Source organism: Delphinus delphis, chromosome 6 (genome assembly GCF_949987515.2).
Source record: "Delphinus delphis chromosome 6, mDelDel1.2, whole genome shotgun sequence".
In the NCBI taxonomy this organism is placed as follows: domain Eukaryota; kingdom Metazoa; phylum Chordata; class Mammalia; order Artiodactyla; family Delphinidae; genus Delphinus; species Delphinus delphis.
In genome coordinates, this window is record NC_082688.1 from 80,154,114 (window position 1) to 80,177,860 (window position 23,747).

General features: G+C 45.8%; 1 protein-coding gene across 3 annotated transcripts; it reads right to left on the bottom strand.

Annotated features, from left to right (window-relative positions):
* Positions 1 to 1,619: 1,619 nt before the first annotated feature.
* BAG1 (BAG cochaperone 1) lies at positions 1,620 to 23,623 on the bottom strand. Of its 3 annotated transcripts, XR_009519908.1 has the most exons (9): positions 23,152 to 23,623; positions 21,704 to 21,832; positions 20,328 to 20,410; positions 18,696 to 18,809; positions 8,458 to 8,565; positions 7,472 to 7,534; positions 6,857 to 6,947; positions 4,866 to 4,950; positions 1,620 to 1,659 (listed from the first exon to the last, which is right to left on the bottom strand). XR_009519908.1 is itself a non-coding variant. In XM_060014890.1 (8 exons), the coding sequence occupies exons 1-7, from the start codon at positions 23,186 to 23,188 to the stop codon at positions 6,858 to 6,860; spliced, it is 624 nt and encodes a 207-aa protein (XP_059870873.1). In that variant the 5' UTR covers positions 23,189 to 23,623; the 3' UTR covers positions 4,647 to 4,950; position 6,857. The 3 variants fall into 3 exon arrangements, 2 of the variants coding, with proteins under 2 accessions (XP_059870873.1, XP_059870872.1); XM_060014890.1 differs by lacking the exon at positions 1,620 to 1,659 and having other exon boundaries at positions 4,647 to 4,950; XM_060014889.1 differs by lacking the exons at positions 1,620 to 1,659; positions 4,866 to 4,950 and having other exon boundaries at positions 5,924 to 6,947; positions 23,152 to 23,620.
* Positions 23,624 to 23,747: the final 124 nt, after the last annotated feature.

Sequence of the window (23,747 nt, forward strand, 5' to 3'; positions counted from 1 at the left end):
TGAATCTGGCTCCTCCGTGGAGATCCCCGCCTGGCTGCAAGCAGAGCCCCCAGTTCCCTCCTCTCTGCCTCCGAATCCCTGAGCGCCTCCCCCTTCCTCTCTTCCACAGCCCATCTGTGAGCACATGGCAGAATCTCCAGTCTGCCCCTAGATATATGACCCAGTTTGTGGCACTGACGGGGTCACGTATGACAGTGAATGCAAGCTCTGCTTGGCTCGCATGTAAGTCCACCCCCCCACCTTCCCCTGGGTTGGCTTGGGTGGGCCCCATCTGTGGTGCATATGAGTCTGAAAGGAGCAGGTCTTGACCTGCTTCTTCCTTCACTCACACTTGGCCTGGGAAGAGTCCTCCAACATTTGCCCGTAACAGAGTGAGTGCAAGTATAAATCAAAAGAAGGCACATGGTTCCAAGCAGAAAGTCCCACTGGTTGGGGGTTCAGGGTTCGGGTAGAAACTCTGGGCTCTTTTCCTTGTTCTGCCCCCGACTGACTAGGTGACCTTATTTGTTCATTTATTCCTCCAGTCAACAATTATTTATTGAACACCTACTGTGTGCCGGGCACTGGGGATACAACAGGGCATAATAAGCTAGACAGCATTACCGGCTCCTGGGGCAAACAGTCAGTCTAAGGGGGAAGCCAAGCTGAAGGTCAGCCAACAGCAGCACAGAATGCTAAAGGCCCAGATGGGGGCGCACAGGGTACTGTGGGTACCAGGCAAGGACAAGGCAGGGAAGACTTCCCAGGGGAGGCGACACCTCAGCTCAGCCCTGAGGGATAAGTAGAAACTAGGTAGGAAAAAGAAGAAACAAGGGAAGGTAATTCCAAGTAGAGAAATGAGTTTGGAAAGATCTAGAAGGGAAAGAAAGTTTATATTTGAGGAAATATAAGAAGGTGGGTATGGTGGAGGACATTCTCATTTAAAGGAGAATGGGGGAGAGGCAAGAAATGAGTCTAGAGCAAGCAGGGCCGGAATATGACCTTGGTACATCGGATCTCCTGTTTGGTCTCATTTCTTCATTCATAAGACCTTGAGCCGGCCAGAGCTAAGTGAGAACACAGAAGAGAAGAAAGTCTTTGGAAGCTGCAATACTCTAGACAGATGGACAGTGTCCTAACTTGGAAAACAATCATGATAATTAAAGGCTCATGGTTACATTGGGAGTAGAATCGACAAGCTGTGAGATTGGATGTGAGGGGTTGACAGGCAGGAAGGAAGCAAGAGCAACATGCTGGTTTCTAACTTGTAGGCTTGGGTGGCTGGTGGTGTCATGTGGCAGGGGGCAGGGTGTGCGTGGCAGGTTTGTGAGGTGATGATGTTCGTGGACAGTGGAGCCTCTGGGACAACCCAGCGGCGATGTACAATGGACAATCACATGAACAGGCCTGGAGTCTAAGACAGAGGTCCAGGCCAGAGACAGATTTGTGGCCAACAGCATGCAGAGGTGGTTGAAAGCCCAGGAAGCTGAAACCGCCCCAGGGGAGGGTGTACAGAGGGAAAAGCTGTAGAAGGATATGCCCAGGGAGCCCTGGGACCTCCCCCGCACTGTACACTGGGTGGGTGGGCAGAGCTCAGCAGGGGGTCTGGACTGGGCCAGGGTTCCTGAAGGGTACATTACTGTTCCTGAGGAGGTGGCCTCATCCTTGTCTGCTGTGATCCTAGAAAAAAGACAGGACATCCAGATCATGAACGATGGCAAATGCTAACCCCACAGGAGCCCCTTGAGCCATGAAGCTTCAGGCTGGAGAACCGTGGTGGGCATGGAGAGGATGTGACATGAAATAAAAGATTCAGCACAACCTGGCCAAGCAGGTCAGTGTCTCTGGGGATCCTGGGGAGGAGGCTGGCATAGCGGGGAGTTTTGCTGTCCTCCCTACTCTGAATCTGATGTCCTCTCCATCACTCTGATGCTCCTCAACCCTGTCACATGTTCCCCTAGAGGTCCCAGGCATCTTCTGCCTTCTCGAGGGGGTCACGACTCTGAGAGTCAGTCCCTGTCCCCAGGGCTCTATGCAGTGCTCCTGTGTGCCCCAGCCTGGCCTGTCACTGAGGTCAAGAACCTAAGTGAAATCTGTACCCTCTGCCACTGCAAGGCCCAGCCTCGAACAGCCTTTGGGAGGGTCCCACACCCCTCATAGTTTTCTCCCTGGGCTGTACCAGCACCCCAAATCTCACTCACACACACACACACACAGACCGCCCCCGCCACATGTCGACACTATCATGGCTGATATTCAGGTGGTATTCATCATACATCTGACTGCTTATTACAATACTGAACCAGGTCTATAATTGTTGACAACAGGTGCTGCCCCAAGCCCTTAAGTGTCCCCCTGCACCCTGGCCACCATAGCAGGATCATGTCCAGACCCTGCTCTTCTCTTTTGGTCAACGTCCATTCTGACTGGTTGTTAAATATGTTGACATTGGACACACACAGCTCACAGGCACTCACACAATGGCCCACAGGGACACGTAGCATTGGGAAATCCCACCATAGACAGAGATCCCAGCCTGTGGTATATGTCAGATACCCGCTCTTGGCCAAAGCTTACAGGAGGAGCCTTTTGGTAGTGGTGGAGGTGGTGGGCAGAAGAGTGTGGAGAGGGGCCTGGCAGGCGGCAGCAGGGTCACACAGACTCAGATTCCTGCTCCAGGGCAGGCAGCTGGAGCAGGAAATGCTCGGTGGGAAAACACACACTGGGAGGACAGTGGGAGCAGGGAGGACAGGAACCAGCATTCCCTGGACCACTGAAATGGGAACCTGGGCAGGAATTGTTGCTGATAGGTCTGCAGGTAGCAGGGACTGAGAGGTCACCTGTAAGGCCCTTCTATGGCTATTGACAATAGAAACTTGTTTCCCACCTGCATAGGGTTGGTATAGGATTAAGTCTGGCTGTGAGAGACCAAAAAGCCAAAATAACAGTGGCTTAAACAGATAGAAGTTAATTTCTCTCACACACAGACGTATGTAGTATGCTAACTTCATGTTCCTTTTATATTATACTCTGCTATCCTTATCAGTTTCCACCCCAATGTCCGAATAGCCGCTTCAATTCCAACCATCATGTCTACACTCAGCCCACAGAGACGGGGAAGGGGCACTCTACTGCATCTGACGATGCTTCCCTAAGATGTACACACAACCCATTGGCTAAAATGTAGTCTCTTGGCCATGCTAGTGCAAAAAGACTGGGAAATATTATTTTATCTGGTTGGCCACGTATTAAGCTGCAAATTAGTAGTTCACTTAGTGTAGGAAGAGTGGATATTGGTGACATCTAAGTCTCTGCCCTAAGTGGGAAGCCCCTCTTAGACCCAAGTGGCAGAGCTCAGCCAAGCTTCTCCTCAGTGACCCTCCCCTCCCAGGCTTCCACTCACATGATGAGGAATCACAAAGGTTAAGCCTGAGCAATGTGCCAGAACACCACACAGAAAGAAAGACCTAATTCCCTACTTTACAGATATGGAAACTGTGGCCCTGTCTCTGGGAACCACCCTGAAATGTAAGTGTGGGCCCCAAAGGCCTGTCTATGGCATGTGACCCTGCTGGCATGGCCACTGCTGATTGGCCAGAAGATTATTCTCCAGATTTTTCAAATCAGAAATAAGAAAACACACACCAATGTAAAACAATTATACTCCAATAAAGAAAAAGAAAGAAAGAAAGAAAGAAAGAAAGAGAGAAAGAGAGAGAGGGAGAGGGAGAGGGAGAGGGGGAGGGGGAGGGGGAGGGGGAGAGGGAGAGAGGGAGAGAGGGGGAGAGAGAGAGAGAGAGAGAGAAAGAAAGAAAGAAAGAAAAGAAAAAAGAAAGAAGGAAACAGAGGCAGTTCCTCTCTGGTAGTGACATGCAATGAGATACAGACAGAAATTTCAGGCAGCATTTGTGTTCCTGGAGCCCAACTGCCCTTGAACTTCCCAAAGTTACATGAGATAACATCCTACCAACAAATTTTCTATTTCAACAATCTCTCTGGAATAGGTTTGTGGTGTTTTCAACTAAGAGTCCTGACTACCAGGTGAAGAAGGGCTTCTCAGAGGGGATAAACTTTTTTTTTTTTTTTTTTTTGCGGTACGCGGGCCTCTCACTGTTGTGGCCTCTCCCATTGCAGAGCACAGGCTCCGGACACGCAGGCTCAGCGGCCATGGCTCACAGGCCCAGCCGCTCTGTGGCATGTGGGATCTTCCCGGACCGGGGCACAAACCTATATCCCCTGCATCGGCAGGCGGACTCTCAACCACTGCGCCACAAGGGAAGCCTGAGGGGATAAACTTTAAGCTGTGCCTCGAAGGATAAGCAGAAATAATTGACTGAACAGAAAATGTGTGGGAGAATTCTTCCAACTCTGTGAGGCTGAAGGATGTTTGTGGGATCACAGAGCCCCATTTGTTCCCCTGCGGCAGGACTGATCATGTTATGCGCAAGTGGGCAACTGAGGTGTACACTTTCCCTGTTCATAGGCAGAGATGCCCTGTAGATGTGCAGATCTATGTGAGTGGGCCGTGTTACTACCCTGCACATGTGCTGGGCAGCCCACCCTTAAATAAGACAGTGGCTAGCAGATGCTATAAATCCCAGTGCTGACGGAGCTTCAGTGGGTGAGTGCAGCAGTGGAAATTTCACTATTAATGTGTGCGGTCAACATTCATTCATTCTCCAAATATTTATTGAGCATCTAATATAAAACCAGACAATATGCTTGAAATACACTGTTAACAAGACAAAGAAGCTCCTTAACCCAAGGAACTCACAGTCTAGCATAAAGGCAAATATTAATCAAATAATCCCACAAATAAATCATCATAGACCATGATAAACGCTGTTTATCGTAAAAAGTCATGACAAACTGTGAGAGGATATCACCTGGAGGCTTGATGTTCTCAGACAGTAGTAGGTGAGGTTTCTCCATGAAGAGACGTTTACGTTCTGAAGCATGAACAGGAGTCGCCTAGGACAGGGGTAGGGGAAGGGGAAGGATGGCGTGGAGCTGTCCAAGCAGAGGAACAGCGTCTGCAAAGACCCCAGGGCGGGAGAGGGCACAGAGCACCTGAGGGCCTGAACTAGACCAGAGTGGCTGACAGCAGAGAACAAACAGGAGAGTGGCCCGAGATGAGAAGGGAGCAGGGTACGGACCTTGGCCTCAGGTTTTTAAGCAGGGGACTGACATGGTAATTTGTGTACTTCATGATCACTCAGCTGCTCTGTGGAGAATGAACTGGAGAGGGCCAGAGGGGAGCTGCAGAGGCCAACATGGGAGATAAATAGAAGAAAAAGAGAAAATGAGAGGGTGTGAGCAACCCCATGTTAGTTGGGAGGCAAACTGGCAGAGATTAAGGACTTAGGCTCGGACTCAAGCTACCCAGTTTGTGTCCTGGCTTTGTCACTTACTCTGTGATTGTGAGCAAATTACCTGAGCTCATCTATAAAACAGGGATAGTATCTGTCTACCTCCTAGATTGTGTAAGGATTAAATGACCAATACACCTCAAGAACTTAGAGTGGTATCTGGCACACAGGAATGTGCTGGGGCTCAAGGCCACACAGCTACTACCTAGAAACAGAGAAATACTGGACTGCTCTGATTAAAGCTGGGGGTGGGCGGGCCGGGCCCCAAGCCTCGTCCATTTGTCCACCCCTAACCACCACCTTGTCCTAGTCCCACCCATGCAGCCCTAAATGCCTGGGACTTCACAGACTCCCTCTCTGCCAAAGAAGGTTGACCTCAGAGTGGCCTGTTGGAAGCCTGTCTCCTGGGCACTGTGTGAAAAAATGGGGTGATGGCCGCTGACCTGTTTAAGCATTCCAGCACACAGGGCCACTCTCAACTTTATAACATAACTAGACTAGAACCTCAGAAGGCTTTTGCTTCCCATACTTCATCTACCAAAAGGAAAAAAAAGTCTAAACACTCTTCTGCTTGCTGACGTATATATAAACTGTTTTATTTTTTAAATAACAATGAAGGGGAAAAAGGCCACAAAACAGACAAAAACAGCCTCGAAGAACTCGAAGGACATGTAGATCTCAGAAGGGTACGGTTAACAGAAATGCCTTTGAAGGAACTCCTGAGAAGTTTATGGTGGCCCTCACTACCTGCCTGCTTTATTATTCACTCTGTCTCTCTTCTCTGCCCCTCCTAAGCCATGGTTGTGACCCGGTTTCGAGCAGAGACTTAGTCAACTCTGGGCTGTAACCTCCTAGAGATCTGCTTGGGGACAAGGAAGCCCATGGATCAACCACAGGCCCCAGTCCAGGAGCGGCCCCGAGACCTCACGGCCTGTGACTGGTCAGGGTCACTGGGGGGTGAAGACAGGGTCTATGAACCCACAACCCAGCCAGCTGTTCCAGAATTAGGTCACAATGAGAGATACTTGGACTACCTGTGTGCCAAACACCTGTTCTCAGCCATTCCTAACATTCCTGACCAGATGTAGCCTCCTGGTGATTCTGGTTTACACAGATGGGACTATGGGATCATAAGGGCAAAAAGGCCTCATGTATCTGAAGACAGGATAGCTGATAAACCCAGAACTACCCCAGGACAAATGAGAGCTCTCACCAGCCCAAAGAAAGCATCCAAAGGTCAAAAAAGCTGGGAAGACTTGGGCAGAGGAGGCCCTCTCCAGACAAGGTGGGCTGCTGGACAGCACAGATATACACAGACGGAATAAGAAACTGACAGGTGCGCTAAGATTGCACAGACAAGTGTTCACTGAGAGCAGGTATAAGAGAAGGAAAACTTGCAATCAGCCAGTTGTCCCCAGCAGCCCCGGGGAAAGCACGTAACTTCTGTTCCAGAGAGTGCAGAGCTGGTGGAGCTGTTCTTCAAGGCAGCGCAACCTTCTCCACCTCACCTCAGTCAGCCAAGGCCAAGTTAGTGGCCTGCAGTCGCTCCATCTCCTGGCAGATGCTCTGCTCCACTGTATCACATGCAGCTAGGAATGCCTACAAGGTAAATGCAGAGCAGTAAGGGCCCACTCGGGGCCAGGCACCCCTGCCAGCCCCACCTGCAAAAGGCTCTTTGCCCAGCCACTCTGGGGAACCCCTGGGCGACTGACTCAGGCTGAAACAGGTGTGCAGGGATGGAGATGGCCTGGGCTCCAGAGGAAGGAGGGGGAGGTAGAGGAAGCACAGGACCAGGGCTTCTGACAGTGCTCTATGCCAACAACCCCCAAAGGGTGCTGAGGACAGGAAGCCAGGCCACTGCAACTGCACGATTTCAGGGGGTCCTGTCCATCGGATCAGTATAACATGTCAGCCCTATCTGCTCTCCAGCCATCTTCCTTCTCAATTAGTTTAAATCCAAATTTAATTACAGGGACATGAAAGGAGCTCTTCTCTTAGGTTCTGGGTTCATGCTGAGATGTAACAACCAAAGAGAGGCCACACCACACTTGTACTCTACCCTACTTTGAACAGATACATGCACCAACACATTACACTTTGTGATGCCCTACCACACAACTCACCTGAATCTTTTTCACCAAACCCTTCCTTTTCATTCGACTGTCTTTGAAATTTTCTGGCAGAACCTATGGAAGAATAAGTTGACGTATAAATAATCCTCAGTGAAAATGACATAACACGTCAGAAATACCTACAGTATACCGAACAGGCCACAGGTCACTAATGTGAATGACATGCATTTTCAGGAATCACTTCCCTGGATCTGTACCCTACATGGCCCTTCCCATGGCTCTCACCCCTATACAAGTTCCCTTTGTTCTTGGTGTTGGGGCCATAGATCTATAACATGGACTTTGTCCTCTCACTGTTTCCTGTACATGGATATCGTGCCCTGGCTGGACCATGAGCTCAGGGTGGCAGGAAAAGCACAGTGCTTTTTTGCTTCTTCTTTATCACCTCCCCCCAAGAATCCCAAGCAGAGTAGTTTAGGCTAGAGATATCATTACTGTGTCATCTCTAAGAGGGAGCGTGGCATCGATGATTCCCAACAGCCTCACAGGAGCTGGGTCTGACTGAATTCTGTACAGTTAATGAGCTCAGTGAAATGTCAGACACATGTGTTACAAAAGTTAAGCCCTGTGTTTCTCTAACCATGAGATCATGGACCATCCCAGCTTCCTGAGGATTAGATGCTACTGGCATACATAAATAAAAATAACAGGGACTTCCCTGGCAGTCCAGTGGTTAAGATTCTGCACTCCCAATGCAGGGGCATGGCTTCAATCCCTGATCGGGGAACTAAGATCCCACATGCCGTGGCCAAAATAAATAAATAAATACATAAATAATATGACAAAAGCCCTATGTTGGTGGGACAGGAGAAATCAGGAACCATCTTACCTTTCTGTGTATTCACCAAAGACCTAGCAGTGTCTGGTACGCAATAGGTGCTCAATACCCTCAGGCAGTGAGTGCGATACTGAAAGAGTGAAACTGACTGAAAAATAGTCAAAGGAAACTAGTTCTTCTCAGCTGAATATTTACTTACTAGTGTGTCAATCTCTTCCAAGATCTTCATAAACTGCCCGACTGTGGCTATTACTCTCCTGTCGAGTTTGCAGAGAGCTTCAGCTTGCAAATCCTTGGCCAGAAAACCCTGTGGAGGAATGATGCATTATTGCAAAGTTTCCTTGAGGCTGATGGAAAACTCCAAGCCAAGGCACTGATGAAGCAGCCACACCCTGAGTCCACATTCCCCAACAGGCTGGGCCAGACCTCAGGCCTGCAACTTCACCTCTTAGGAAAAACAGAAAAGCTGGCCCTGGGCCACCCCAAGCACTGTAGTAGGCTGCAGGCCATTACATGGTCTATCTTACACGGTCCACTGGGGTCACAAATGCCTGTGGAGGCCTGGCTCTGGTGAAGCCCCCAGTCACTAGTGTATACCTGCACACGAGAAGCAGACATTAAGAGCACAGGGTTTAGAGTTTGATAGGCCTGGGCTTCAACTCTGACTGCACTGTACTGGCTTGTGACCTTGAGCAAGTTCTTTACCTATCTGTGCCTCGGTGTTCTCATCTTTAAAATGGAGATCATGATACCCACACCCCAGAGGGTTACCATGAGGATAAAGAGAAATAATGTAGACCTTTAATAGAATTCCTGACACAGATGTATGTATGCTAACAAATGGCAGCACTTACATTATTTTTATTAAATTGTCTCTCTGTTTATTCACAATGCTTGGCCTAATGACCAGTTAGCTGGTGACAACAGGTGGACAGCAGGTATCTCTGAGGAAATAAAAGCCATAGGCTACAGATGCAGATTTGACAACATGTAGTATATATTAGCTGGCAATTCCAACTTAAAGAATTTATCCTACCAAAAAAATCGGAAATGGTCAAAAAAGATTTATGTCCGAGGACGTTCAAAGAAGCATTATGGCTTCAAGATGGCGGAGGAGTAAGACGTGGAGATCACAAATACATCAGAAATACATCTACATGTGGAACAACTCCTACAGAACACCTACTGAACGCTGGCAGAAGACCTCAGACTTCCCAAAAGGCAAGAAACTCCCCACGTACCTGGGTAGGGCAAAAGAAAAAAGAAAAAACAGAGACAAAAGAATAGGGACGGGACCTGCACCAGTGGGAGGGAGCTGTGAAGGAGGAAAGGTTTCCACACACTAGGAAGCCCCTTCACTGGCGGAGATGGGGGATGGTGGGGAGGGGAAGCTTCAGAGCCACGGAGGAGAGCGCAGCAACAGGGGTGCAGAGGGCAAAGCGGAGAGATTTCTGCATAGAGGATCCGTGCTGACCAGCACTCACCAGCCCGAGAGGCTTGTCTGCTCACCCTCCAGGGTGGGCGGAGGCTGGGAGCTGAGGCTTGGGCTTCGGAGGTCAGATCCCAAGGAGAGGACTGGGGTTGGCTGCGTGAACACAGCCTGAAGGGGGCTAGTGCGCCACAGCTAGCCGGGAGGGAGTCCGGGAAAAGTCTGGACATGCCTAAGAGTAAGGAGACCGTTGTTTCGGGGGTGCTCAAGGAGAGGGGATTCAGAGCACCGCGTAAACGAGCTCCAGAGACAGGCGTGAGCCGCGGCTATCAGCGCGCACCCCAGAGATGGGCATGAAACGCTAAAGCTACTGCTGCAGCCACCAAGAAGCCTGTGTGCAAGCACAGGTCACTATCCACACCTCCCTTCCGGGGAGCCTGTGCCGCCCGCCACTGCCAGGGTCCCGGGATCCAGGGACAACTTCCCCGGGAGAACGCACAGTGCGCCTCAGGCTGGTGCAACATCACTCTGGCCTCTGACGCCGCAGGCTCGCCCCGCATCCGTACCCCTCCCTCCCCCCGTCCTGAGTGAGCGAGAGCCCACTAATCAGCTTCTCCTTTAACCCTGTCCTGTCTGAGCGAAGAACAGACGCCCTCCAGCGACCTACACGCAGAGGCGGGGCCAAATCCAAAGCTGAACCCCAGGAGCTGTGCGAACAAAGAAGAGAAAGGGAAATCTCTCCCAGCAGCCTCAGGAGCAGTGGGCTAAATCTCCACAATCAACCTCATGACCCTGCATCTGTGGAATACCTGAATAGACAACGAATCATCCCAAACTGAGGCGGTCGACTTTGGGAGCAACTGTAGACTTGGGGTTTGCTGTCTGCATTTAATTTGTTCCTGGTTTTATGTTTATCTTAGTTTAGTATTTAGAGTTTATTATCATTGGTAGATTTGTTTATTGATTTGGTTGCTTTCTTCTTCCTTTTTTTTTCTTTTTTTAAAATATATACATATTTTTTTTCCTTTTTCTCTTTTTGTGAGTGTGTATGTGTATGCTTCTGTGTGTGATTTTGTCTGTATAGCTTTGCTTTTACCATTTGTCCTAGGGTTCTAGCTGTCCATTTTTTTTTTTTGTATAGTTTTTAGCGCTTGTTATCACTGGTGGATTTGTTTTTTGGTTTGGTTGCTCTCTTCTTTCTTTCTTTCCTTCTTTCTTCTCTCTCTTTTTTTTTTTTTTTTTTACTATTTTTTAATTTTTTATTTTTAATAATTATTTTTTATTTTAATAACTTTCTTTTCTTTCCTTCCTTTCTTTCTTTTTTTCTCCCTTTTCTTCTGAGCCATGTGGCTGACAGGGTCTTGGTGCTCCGGTCGGGTGTCAGGCCTCTGCCTCTGAGGTGGGAGAGCCAAGTTCAGGACACTGGTGCACCAGAGACCTCCCGGCTCCTTGTAATATCAAATGGTGAAAACTTTCCCAGAGATCTCCATCTCAACACTAAGACCCAACTCCGCTCAATGACCAGCAAGCTACAGTGCTGAACACCCTATGCCAAACAACTAGCAAGACAGGAACACAACCCCATCCATTAGCAGAGAGTCTGCATAAAATCATAATAAGGTCACAGACACCCCAAAACACGGTCTTGCCCACCAGAAAGACAAGATCCAGCCTCGTCCACTAGAACACAGGCACTAGTCCCCTCCACCAGTAAGCCCACACAACCCACTGAACCAACCTTAGCCACTGGGGGCAGACACCAAAAACAGCGGGAACTATGAACCTGAAGCCTGCGAAAAGGAGACCCCAAACACAGTAAGTTAAGCAAAATGAGAAGACAAAGAAACACACAGCAGATGAAGGAGCAAGGTAAAAACCCATCAGACCAAACAAATGAAGAGGAAATAGGCAGTCTACCTGAAAAAGAATTCAGAGAAATGATAGTAAAGATGATCCAAAATCTTGGGAATAGGATGGAGAAAATACAAGAAACGTTTAACAAGGACTAGAAGACCTAAACAGCAAACAAACAATGATGAACAACACAATAAATGAAATTTAAGATTCTCTAGAAGGAATCAATAGCAGAATAACTGAGGCAGAAGAATGGATAAGTGACCTGGAAGATAAAATAGTGGAAATAACTACCTCAGAGCAGAATAAAGAAAAAAGAATGAAAAGAATTGAGGACAGGGCTTCCCTGGTGGCACAGTGGTTGAGAGTCCACCTGCCGATGCAGCGGGCACTGGTTCGTGCCCCGGTCTGGGAAGACCCCACGTGCCACGGAGCGGCTGGGCCTGTGAGCCATGGCTGCTAAGCCTGCGCGAACAGAGCGTGTGCTCCGCAACGGGAGAGGCCACAACAGTGAGAGGGGCCCGCGTACCACAAAAAAGAAAGGAAAAAAAAGAACTGAGGACAGGCTTAGAGACCTCTGGGACAATATTAAATGCACCAACAGGGCTTCCCTGATGGCGCAGTGGTTAAGAATCTGCCTGCCAGTGCAGGGGTCATGGGTTCGAGCCCTAGTTGGGGAAGATCCCACATGCCATGGAGCAACTATGCCTGTGTGCCACAACTACTGAGCCTGTGCTCTAGAGCCCACAAGCCACGACTGCTGAGCCTGTGTGCCACAACTACTGAAGCCCGTGTGCCTAGAGCCAGTGCTCTGCAGCAAGAGAAGCCACTGCCATAAGAATCCTACGCACTGCAACGAAGAGTAGCTCCTGCTCGCAGCAACTAGAGAAAGCCCGCGCACAGCAACGAACACACAACACAGCCAAACATAAAAAAATAAATTAATTAAAAAAAAAACGCACCAACATTCGAATTATAGGGGTCCGAGAAGAAGAAGAGAAAAAGAAAGGGACTGAAAAAATATTTGAAGAGATTATAGTTGAAAACTTCCCTAATACGGGAAAGGAAATAGTCAAGTCCAGGAAGTGCAAAGAGTCCCATACAGAATAAACCCAAGGAGAAACATGCCAAGACACACATTAATCAAACTACCAAAATTAAACACAAAGGAAAACTATTAAAAGCAAGGAAAAACAACAAATAACATACAAGGGAATCCCCATAAGGTTAACAGCTGATCTTTCAGCAGAAACTCTGCAAACTAGAAGGGAATGGCAGGACATATTTAAAGTGATGAAAGGGAAAAACCTACAACCAAGATTGCTCTACCCAGGAAGGATCTCATTCAGATTTGATGGAGAAATTAAAACCTTTCCAGACAAGCAAAAGCTAAGAGAATTCAGCACCACCAAACCAGGTTTACAACAAATGCTAAAGGAACTTCTCTAAGCAGGAAACACAAGAGAAGGAAAAGACCTACAATAACAAACCCAAAACAATTAAGAAAATGGTAATAGGAACAAACATATCGATAATTACCTTAAATGTAAATGGATTAAATGCTCCAACCAAAAGACACAGACTGGCTGAATGGATACAAAAACAAGACCCATATATATGCTGTCTACAAGAGACCCACTTCAGACCTAGGGACACATACAGACTGAAAGTAAGGGGATGGAAAATGATATTCCATGCAAATGAAAATCAAAAGAAAGCTGGAGTAGCAAGTCTCATATCAGATAAAACAGATGTTAAAATAAAGACTATTATAAGAGACAAGGACACTACATAATGATCAAGGGATCAATCCAAGAAGAAGATATAACAATTGTAAATATTTATGCACCCAACATAGGAGCACCTCAGTACATAAGGCAAATGCTAACAGCCATGAAAGGGGAAATTGACAGCAACACAATCACAGTAGGGGACTTCCACACCCCACTTTCACCAATGGACAGATCATCCAAACAGAAAACAAATAAGGAAACACAAGCTTTAGATGATACATTAAACAAGATGGACTTAATTGATATTTATAGGACATTCCATCCAAAAACAAAAGAATACACTTTCTTCTCAAGTGCTCATGGAACATTCTCCAGGATAGATCATATCTTGGGTCACAAATCAAGCCTTGGTAAATTTAAGAAAATTGAAATCATATCAAGTGTCTTTTCCAACCACAAAGCTATGAGACTAGATAACAATTACAGGAAAAAAAATCTGTAAAAAATACAAGCATATGGAGACTAAACAATACACTACTTAATAACCAAGAGATCACTGAAGAAATCAAAGAGGAAATCAAAAAATACCTAGAAACAAATGACAATGAAAACACGACTATCCCAAACCTATGGAATGCAGCAAAAGCAGTTCTAAGGGGGAAGTTTACAGCAATACAATCCTACCTCAAGAAAAAAGAAACATCTCAAATAAACAACCTAACCTTACACCTAAAGTAATTAGAGAAAGAAGAACGAAAAAACTCCCAAAGTTAGCAGAAGGAAAGAAATCATAAAGATCACAACAGAAATAAATGAAAAAGAAATGAAGGAAACAATGGCAAACATCAATAAAACTAAAAGCTGGTTCTTTGAGAAGATAAACAAAATTGATAAACCATTAGCCAGACTCAACAAGAACAAAAGGGAGAAGACTCAAATCAATAGATTAGAAATGAAAAGGGAGAAGTAACAACTGACACTGCAGAAATACAAAGGATCATGAGAGATTACTACAAGCAACTCTATGCCAATAAAAGGGACAACCTGGAAGAAATGGCCAAATTCTTAGAAAAGCACAACCTTCTGAGACTGATCCAGGAAGAAATAGAAAATATAAACAGACCATTCACAAGCACTGAAATTGAGACTGTGATTAAAAACCTTCCAACAAACAAAAGCCCAGGACCAGATGGCTTCACAGGTGAATTCTATCAAACATTTAGAGAAAAGCTAACACCTGTGCTTCTCAAACTCTTCCAAAATATAGCAGAGGGAGGAACACTCGGAAACTCATTCTACAAGGCCCCCATCACCCTGATACCAAAATGAGACAAAGATGTCACAAAGAAAGAAAACTACAGGCCAATATCACTGATGAACATAGATGCAAAAATCCTCAACAAAATACTAGCAAACAAAATCCAATAACACATTAAAAGGATCATACACCATGATCAAGTGGGGTTTATCCCAGGAATGCAAGGATTCTTCAATATACACAAATCAATTAATGTGATATACCATATTAACAAATTGAAGGATAAAAACCATATGATCATCTCAATAGATGAAGAAAAAGCTTTTGACAAACTTCAACACCCATTTATGATAAAAACCCTCCAGAAAGAAGGCATAGAGGGAACTTACCTCAACATAATAAAGGCCATATATGACAAACCCACAACCAACATCGTTCTCAATGGTGAAAAACTGAAACCATTTTCGCTAAGATCAGGAACAAGACAAGGTTGCCCACTCTCACCACCTTTCCTCAACATAATTTTGGAAGTTTTAGCCACAGTAATGAGAGAAGAAAAGGAAATAAAAGGAATCCAAATTGCAAAAGAAGAAGTAAAGCTGTCACTGTTTGGAGATGACATGATACCGTACGTAGAAAATCCTAAAGATGCTACCAGAAAACTGCTAGAGATAATCAATGAATTTGGTAAAGTAGCAGGATACAAAATTAATGCACAGAAATCTCTTGCATTCCTACACACTAATGATGAAAAATGTGAAAGAGAAATTAAGGAAAACCGCCCATTTACCATTGCACCAAAAAGAATAAAATGCCTAAGAATAAACCTACCTAAGGAGACAAAAGACCTGTATGCAGAAAACTATAAGACACTGATGAAATAAATTAGAGATGATATGAAGAGATGGAGAGATATACCATGTTCTTGGATTGGAAGAATCAATATTGTGAAAATGACTATACTACCCAAAGCAATCTACAGATTCAACGCAATCCCTATCAAACTACCAACGGCACTTTTCACAGAACTAGAACAAAAAGTTTCACAATTTGTATGGAAACACAAAAGACCCCGAATAGCCAAAGCAATCTTGAGAAAGAAAAACGGAGCTGGAGGAATCAGGCTCCCGGACTTCAGACTATACTACAAAGCTACAGTAATCAAGACAGTATGGTACTGGCACAAAAACAGAAATACAGATCAATGGAACAGGATAGAAAGCCCAGAGATAAACCCATGCACGTATGGTTACCTTATCTTTGATAAAGGAGGCAAGAATATACAATGGAGAAAAGACAGCCTCTTCAATAAGTGGCGCTGGGAAAACTGGACAGGTACATGTAAAAGAATGAAATTAGAACACTCCCTAACACCATATACAAAAATAAACTCAAATGGATTAAAGACCTAAATGTAAGGCCAGACACTATCAAACTCTTAGAGGGAAACATAGGCAGAACACTCTATGACATAAATCACAGCAAGATCCTTTTTGACCCACCTCCTAGCGAAATGGAAATAAAAACAAAAATAAACAAATGGGACCTAATGAAACTTAAAAGCTTTTGCACAGCAAAGGAAACCATAAACAAGACGAAAAGACAACCCTCAGAATGGGAGAAAATATTTGCAAATGAAGCAACTGACAAAGGATTGATCCCCAAAATTTACAAGCAGCTCATGTAGCTCAATATCAAAAAAACAAACAACCCAATCCAAAAATGGGCAGAAGACCTAAATAGACATTTCTCCAAAGAAGATATACAGATTGCCAACAAACACATGAAAGGATGCTCAACATCACTAATCATTAGAGAAATGCAAATCAAAACTACAATGAGGGGCTTCCCTGGTGGCGCAGTGGTTGAGAGTCCGCCTGCCGATGCAGGGGACGCGGGTTCGTGCCCCGGTCCGGGAAGATCCCACATGCCGCGGAGCGGCCGGGCCCGTGAGCCATGGCCACTGAGCCTGCGCGTCTGGAGCCTGTGCTCCGCAACGGGAGAGGCCACAACAGTGAGAGGCCCGCGTACCGCAAAAAAAACAAAAACAAAAACAAACAAACAAGAAAAACTACAATGAGGGGGCTTCCCTGGTGGTGCAGTGGTTGAGAGGCCGCCTGCCGATGCAGGGGACGCGGGTTCGTGACCTGGTCCGGGAAGATCCCACATGCCGCGGAGTGGCTGGGCCAGTGAGCCATGGCCGCTAAGCCTGCGTGTCCAGAGCCTGTGCTCCGCAACGGGAGAGGCCACAACAGTGAGAGGCCCGCGTACCGCAAAAAAAAAAAAAAAAAAATCTACAAACAATAAATGCTGGAGAGGGTGTGGAGAAAAGGGAACCCTCTTGCACTGTTGGTAGGAAGGTAAATTGATAGAGCCACTATGGAGAACAGTATGGAGGTTCCTTAAAAAACTAAAAATAGAACTACCATAGCAGCCAGTAATCCCACTACTGGGCATGTACCCTGAGAAAACCAGAATTCAAAAAGAGTCATATACCACAATATTTACTGCAGCTCTATTTACAATAGCCAGTACATGGAAGCAACCTAAGTGTCCATCGACAGATGAATGGATAAAGAAGATGTGGCACATATATACAATGGAATATTACTCAGCCATAAAAAGTAAATAAATCAAGTTATTTGTAGTGAGTTGGATGGACCTAGAGTCTGTCATACAGAGTGAAGTCAGAATGAGAAAAAGAAATACCATATGCTAAAACATATACATATATGGAATCTAAAAAAAAAAAAAAGATGGCTCTGAAGAACCTAGGGGCAGGACAGGAATAAAGATGCAGATGTAGAGAATGGACTTGAGGACATGGGGAAGGGGAAGGGTAAGCTGGGACGAAGTGGCATGGACCTATATATACTACCAAATGTAAAATAGATAGCTAGTGGGAAGCAGCCGCATAGCACAGGGAGATCAGCTCGGTGCTTTGGACCACCCAGAGGGGTGGGGTAGGGAAGGTGGGAGGGAGACAGAGGAGGGAGGAGATACGGGGATATGGGTATATGTATAGCTTATTCACTTTGTTATAAAGCAGAAACTAGCACACCACTGTAAAGCAATTATACTCCAATAAAGATGTTAAAAAAAAAAGGAAGCACTATACATAATGGTAAAGTAACATTAGGTGATGAATAATAGAGAATTGGTTAGGTAAACCATGATCCATTCATATGATGAAATAAATACTATGGAAGTTTTGAAAAGTATGACCTTTTTTTTTTCAGTCAAAACATTTTTTCTTTATTTAGGTATAGTTGATTTACAATACTGTGTTCGTTTCAGGTATACAGCAAAGTGATTTGGTTACATATGATCATTTTTAATGACATGGGAAAATGTTCAATTTTTTAAACCAATAAAGGAACAATTTACAAACAAAGTGTACCTAACATTATACCAATTTTTTTAAGATGAAAAAATAGATTCCAGTTTTTAGTAATGATTATCTTTGAGTTGGGGGTCTTACAGGTAATTATTATTTTTCATATTAGTGCCCATGTTTTCTTAAAAGCTATGTACAATCAGCATGTATTAGTTTTGTAATTAAAACACAAACATACATCTATAAATGTTATAAAATGAAGGGATCATAAATAAGTATGTGCTTTGGGGCTGTTCCTCATCCTTATTTGGTTTCAGTACTCCACCTCTAATACTATAAGGAATTGAATAGGATGACCCCTATGCCCACCCCAAGATCATGGTCAACTTGGACCTTCTATGAATCCACACAATGTTCTTTGCCTTGCCAAATACATTATAGCTGACTAGACTGAGAGAAGCTACTTATTCTATTTTAGACACATGATCCTAGCACAGCAGGTGTTCTCCTAGGAGCACAAATGGATGCTGGCTGGGGTTTGGAAATAACAGTGTTGATAACACTTACAAAGCACTTAGTATATGTCAGGCTCAAATTATGTAATTTAATCCCCACAACAGCCCTAAGAGGGAGGTACCATCATTACTCCCTTTTTACAGATGAGGAACCTGAGACAAAGGCAAACTTGCCCACAGTAACAGAAAGGATAGAGCCAGGGTCTGAACCCAGGGAGTCTGACAACAAAGTCCGCCCTTGTAACCACATATTTGTATCTCCAGAGAATTCTCATAGAAGGCAGAACGACAAAGTCCACGGAGAGGGTTACCTGCTGGATTCCAGTAAGCTCTTTACTCAACTCTTCCAGTTGGTCAGCTATCTTCTCCACAGACTTCTCCAAATCTTTCAACTTCTTTATTTCAACTTCTTCCTCTGGACTGTTCTAAAATGTTTAAGAATAAAATGAAGTCAAGAATTTTTTTTCTGTCAGGAAAAAAAAATCTGACCACAATTGGGTTAAACCACTGACCTAGAAAAAATCGTCTTAACTCTGTTGCTTCTTAGAAGGCAAGCTGGAGGGTTTTACATGAAGGTTTTCTATCTACAAAGACTCTAGACTAGATAGAGAGAAGGTATCAGGTACACATTCTGGCAAGAGAGCCCTGACGGCTTGGGTTCAGAGAACAAAGCTGATCCATGTGCCAGATTCAACCTCAGCCTGGGGCTGATTACCAACAGATTCCGGACTGAAGCCTGGAGTGTTAACAAGTTACAGTGAATGCCTGTGAGGAGTCCAGAACGGTGAGACAGGTGGAATTCTACCCTTCCTTTAAATGGAATTCCTGAGCTCTCTCATTCAATATGATGATGATGATGAATACTTTTACTGAGCATCCCCTGTATGCCAGGTTTCATCCTAAGCACTTCACCTGTATTACTGTTTAAGCCTTACCACAATCCAGTGAAGGAGGTACTGTTTCAGATGATGAAATTGAGGTTACTGTAAAGTAACTTAAGGTTACACAGCCCAAAATAGGTAGAAGAGACTTAAATTGGACTTGGCTCCACATACTCCAGGACAGCTCCAACTGAGGGTCCTAAAGCTTCTTCAAACTCAACCCTTGGGTTCTGCTCATTGCCCATCACCATTCTCCCTGACCCTTGAGCAAGAAATCTCTAGATTATTTCCCCTTCTCTCACCTTAATTGGTAGCCAGCAGCTTCCTGCTTTTACACTACCCTAAATTGTTCACATTCTTCTTTGTGGCCAAATCCTGAGTGCCAGTCTCCTGGCAGTTCCAAGTCTGGAGTAGACTTTCCGTGCCTCCACTTTGCTAATCTCTGCCCTCTCTCCGCTCTGAATCAGCCACCTCACTCGAAGTAAGGGAACTTCACAGGACCAACAATTCCACTGTGTCACAATGCAGGGCTGGCTATGGCCCTCTCTCAATACCCCAGGGCCTACTTTTCTCACCAACTGGCTTTTTCTCCATCACCTCTTTAGTCTGAACCTTTCTTTCCAGCCAAAGAGGGTTTATCCTTATGTGAGATTTTGGTAAAAAGAATGGTTAAAGGAAGAGAGGCTCCTGAAGTTTGCAGAGTACTTATTTTTAAAATCTACAGGTTTATTCTAACAAAACGCTCTCTTGCAAATCCCCCTCCAAGTGAGTAGGGACTGCCTCAGGCACTATTTTAACCAGACTGATTCCACCACCAACACAAAAGCCACATTACTGAGGCAGCATAACCATTCCTAATTCCCAGAGTGAAAGCCCTAAACAACAGGAGCTGGAGGGTGTGAGAACTGGTGACTCCAGGGAACAAAGAGACTACATTTGTTTAGAGAGCCCTACTTCACCAGTGCCAACCTTGGCTCCCCGACTTGGCCTTCTAAACAGAAACATGCATAAAAGACCTTCGTCATTTGATTCTGAGGTATTCTGGTGGAAAAAGCAACTTACCTTTTTCCCAATTAACATGACCCGGCAACCATTTTGTATTCCAAGTGCTGACAATGGCGTCTCCATTTCTTTCAGAGATTTTCCTGAACAAAGAAGAAAGTGATGTCAGGTTGCAACAATTGCACAACAGTGAAAACAGATTTCAGCAAGGGTACAGGAAGTAGTGTGTTCACTAATAAGAAGAGGATGAATTGGTATAAGCTTTTTAGAAGGTTTCTTGACCGAGTAACTTCATTTTAGATATTTACCCTAACACATAACTGGACATGTGCCTGCACAAAACTGTTATACAATAACTATTATTCATAATAGTGAGAAACTGGAAAGAGCCCAAAATTCAGGAATAGGGGACTGATTAACTATACATCAGTACAACAGAAGACTTTGTAGGCATCAAAGCTCATTTTTTTCAGGAAACTTCAATGCCATAATACATGTTGATGACCCAGTGTTATAAGAAGATCACTAGAAATGATCCTAGTTTTGTCAACTAAAAAAAAAAGCCACAAATGAGAACCCACACTTTGGGATGCCAGGACAAACAAACAAAAAGAGGCTGGACGGAAATATATTGAATTGTTATGAGGGGTTTTATCCAGGAGAACATTTTCTTTTTTGTGCTTTCCTCTATTTTCAAACATGGATTTCTATTGCCTTTATAATTCTAAAATGAAACGTTTTTAAAAAGAAAAGACAAGGAGCTGTACTATGAAGTACAAATATAAATGCTTCCCATCACTAAATTTTTTATGACTGGCACCAAATGGGATACATTTAGCCTCATCAGATACCAGAATAATGGGTTCCCATGGGAATGGGAAGACCAGAGAATGGGGATGGGAGTGGGTGTGTCCTGGCAGAAATCAGCATCATCCACTGGGCCTGCCACATCCAGGCCCTGGTAAGTTTGTTCAATACCTTCTCTGTGCCAGCACTATGCCAAGCATTGGACACATAGCAGCATCTCTGCCCTTGTGGAGTTTGTTATTATATTAGAGAAATCAGATGTTCAGTGACTATGAAGACAATTATTTAATAGGAATTTCAGTACAAGTTATGCAAAAGTGGTAGGGAGTGCCATCTGAACACAATGGGAAGAGGATCTAACTTGGCCAGGGAAGACTGCCCATGTGCTTCATCAAAAATGGTAATATTTCTGTCACCTTCATGTGACTTCAACTCTAATACCTGTTCAAATGTTTGCAAGTGTCCAGTGCATAGTAGGTCCTCAATACATATTTGTTGAAGTGATGAATAAATTAACAAGCAAATAAGAATTGTCCTAGTTTCGAAACTGAGTTTCTATTATTAAAGTTAAGCGGTTTTAAATAGGCCTTTTAGCAATGAGGGCTCAAAGCTGGAAGAGAAATACCTACCCTTAAATATGAGTTTCTGAAAAGGCAGCGGGACCCCTGTGGCCTCTTCAACAACCTGGGCCAGGTCTTGGACAATTGGTTCACTACAGCCTTCTTGCGGGATAACTTGAAGATCGTGCTTCTCATTGCCTGGGGAGAGAGAAAAGTGTTGAAGAAAACTCTTTCACACAAACCAATATAGGCTGACACTTTATTTACCCAGCCTTCAAGGCCTGCTCAAGGATTTTTGTTTCCTTTATTATAGTAACTAACAATATCAGTGATATCAGCTAACATTTTAAGCACTTAACATGCATAAGGGGCTGACTAGGCTCATTTCCTGCATGATCTTATTTAATTCTCAGAACAACCCCATGAAGTAGGTACTACCTATTATTCCCCATTTCACAGATAAGCAAACTATGAGTTCAGTCCAATTAAGACCTGCCTAATGAGACCCAACTCTAGAATTAGAACTTGACCTCAGATCTATCTGATTTCAAAGTCCGTGCCTTTCTTCACAAGCCATCTGCATCCTGTGGCCTGACTGTCCTCTACTCTGTGTTGTACTGGGCAAGGTACTATTTTTGTCTCCTTTGCTGTAATGGGCAAGGAAATGTTTTTCCTCCAGGTCTCTCCCACTGGGGACACCTCGGCACATACATGGTTGGTGCCCAGTGAATAGACGAATGAATAAACTCAAACAGCAGAAATTCCTTTTCGGAGCAGAGGTGCTAATTCTTTTCTGGGTATGTGGACAATAAGGAGGTAGCCTGTGCCGGTGCATCATGCCAAGCCTTAAGCCTACTCAACAGCCACATGTAGTGAGTGGGACAGGTGTTACCAACTCTGCTTCTATGTGAAGTAGAAACCAGCTGCCTAGAAAGGAGACATCCCAAGGTCACTTAAACCTGAATTATCTAGAATCCTGGTCACCAGATTCCGAGGCCCTGGGGTCTCCCCTAATTGGTCCTGAGGAAACCTCATGGACTCAGCTATCTGGAGAACTCGACACAGAACTTTGTCTAGTTCTGTGTCAACTCCAAAAGTAGGCAGACCCAAAGGGTGCCCAGAGTGTACGCTTGAACCCAGGGCTCACTCAAAAAGCAGACAAGAGTTCAGACTCTCGCACACACGTAGGTGTCCAGACACACAACAGTCATACACAACATGGCTAAAAAGAGCCAGGCACAAAGACCCACAATAACTACGCAGGCACACACTAACACATACAACCAGGACCACGATGTGAAGCACGGACATCGAGGATCTAACAAATGGCCTGGGACAAAACACACCAGCCACATGCAAAGGTGTGCTGAACAAAAGATCCGTACAAAAGCCGGCCCCACGGACACAAACCAGATCCCACGCTTCCGGACGCCAGAAGAACACAAGGACACACGCTTCGGGAGGGCACGTGGCCAAACCCACAGACCCCCGCCAGACTTTTCGCAGCCCGCGCTCACTGTGGGTGACGGTTACGCTGAGCCCGGCTGCCGCCATTTCCTCGCTCCGGGCCACCTCTTCACTTAGGGCCACCTCTTCGCTTCCGACCGCCTCTTCGCTCCGGGACCCCTATTCGCTCCGGGTCACCTCTTCGCTCCGGGCCGAGCGAGGCCGTGCTTTCTTCTTCACCCGCGGCCTGCGAACGCAGGCGGCGGCGCCCCTGGTGGATCCGGCACGCCCTCTGGCCACACTCCGGACGGCTGATCGCTGGGAGAGAGGCGGACCGCGCTCGGCTGGGGGCACCGACTGGCGCGGCTCCCGGCCCAGCCGAGGGGCGCGCCGCCGGGGGCCCAGCCGCTCCCGGTCGCCTCGCGATCTCCGAGCGCCGCCGCGCTCCGCCAGACCCGCGCTAGTAGCCCACCCAGCGGTGGAGGCTGAGCGCGGCGCCCCGCGACCCCGCCCGGCTACTTCCACGCTCCGCCCGGACCTGCGGGCCCCGCCCCTCGGAGCAGCCCTGCTCCCGCCAGGCTCTATTCCGCTACCGCCGCCCCGGGCCCCACCCACTCAGCCGAGGCCCCGCCCGGCTTATGAGGCCACGCCCACGCCCGCCACCGAG

What these genes read in the sequence shown, in the direction of transcription:
- BAG1 (XM_060014890.1), bottom strand. Translation starts at nt 23,188, where the DNA reads ATGGCGGCAGCCGGGCTCAGCGTAACCGTCACCCACA. An exon ending in CAGCGTAACCGTCACCCACA is followed by an intron (nt 21,833 to 23,151) that starts GTGAGCGCGGGC and finishes CTCTCTCCCCAG; the next exon opens with GCAATGAGAAGCACGATCTT. An exon ending in TGGAAGAGATTGACACACTA is followed by an intron (nt 7,535 to 8,457) that starts GTAAGTAAATAT and finishes ATTCTTCCATAG; the next exon opens with GTTCTGCCAGAAAATTTCAA.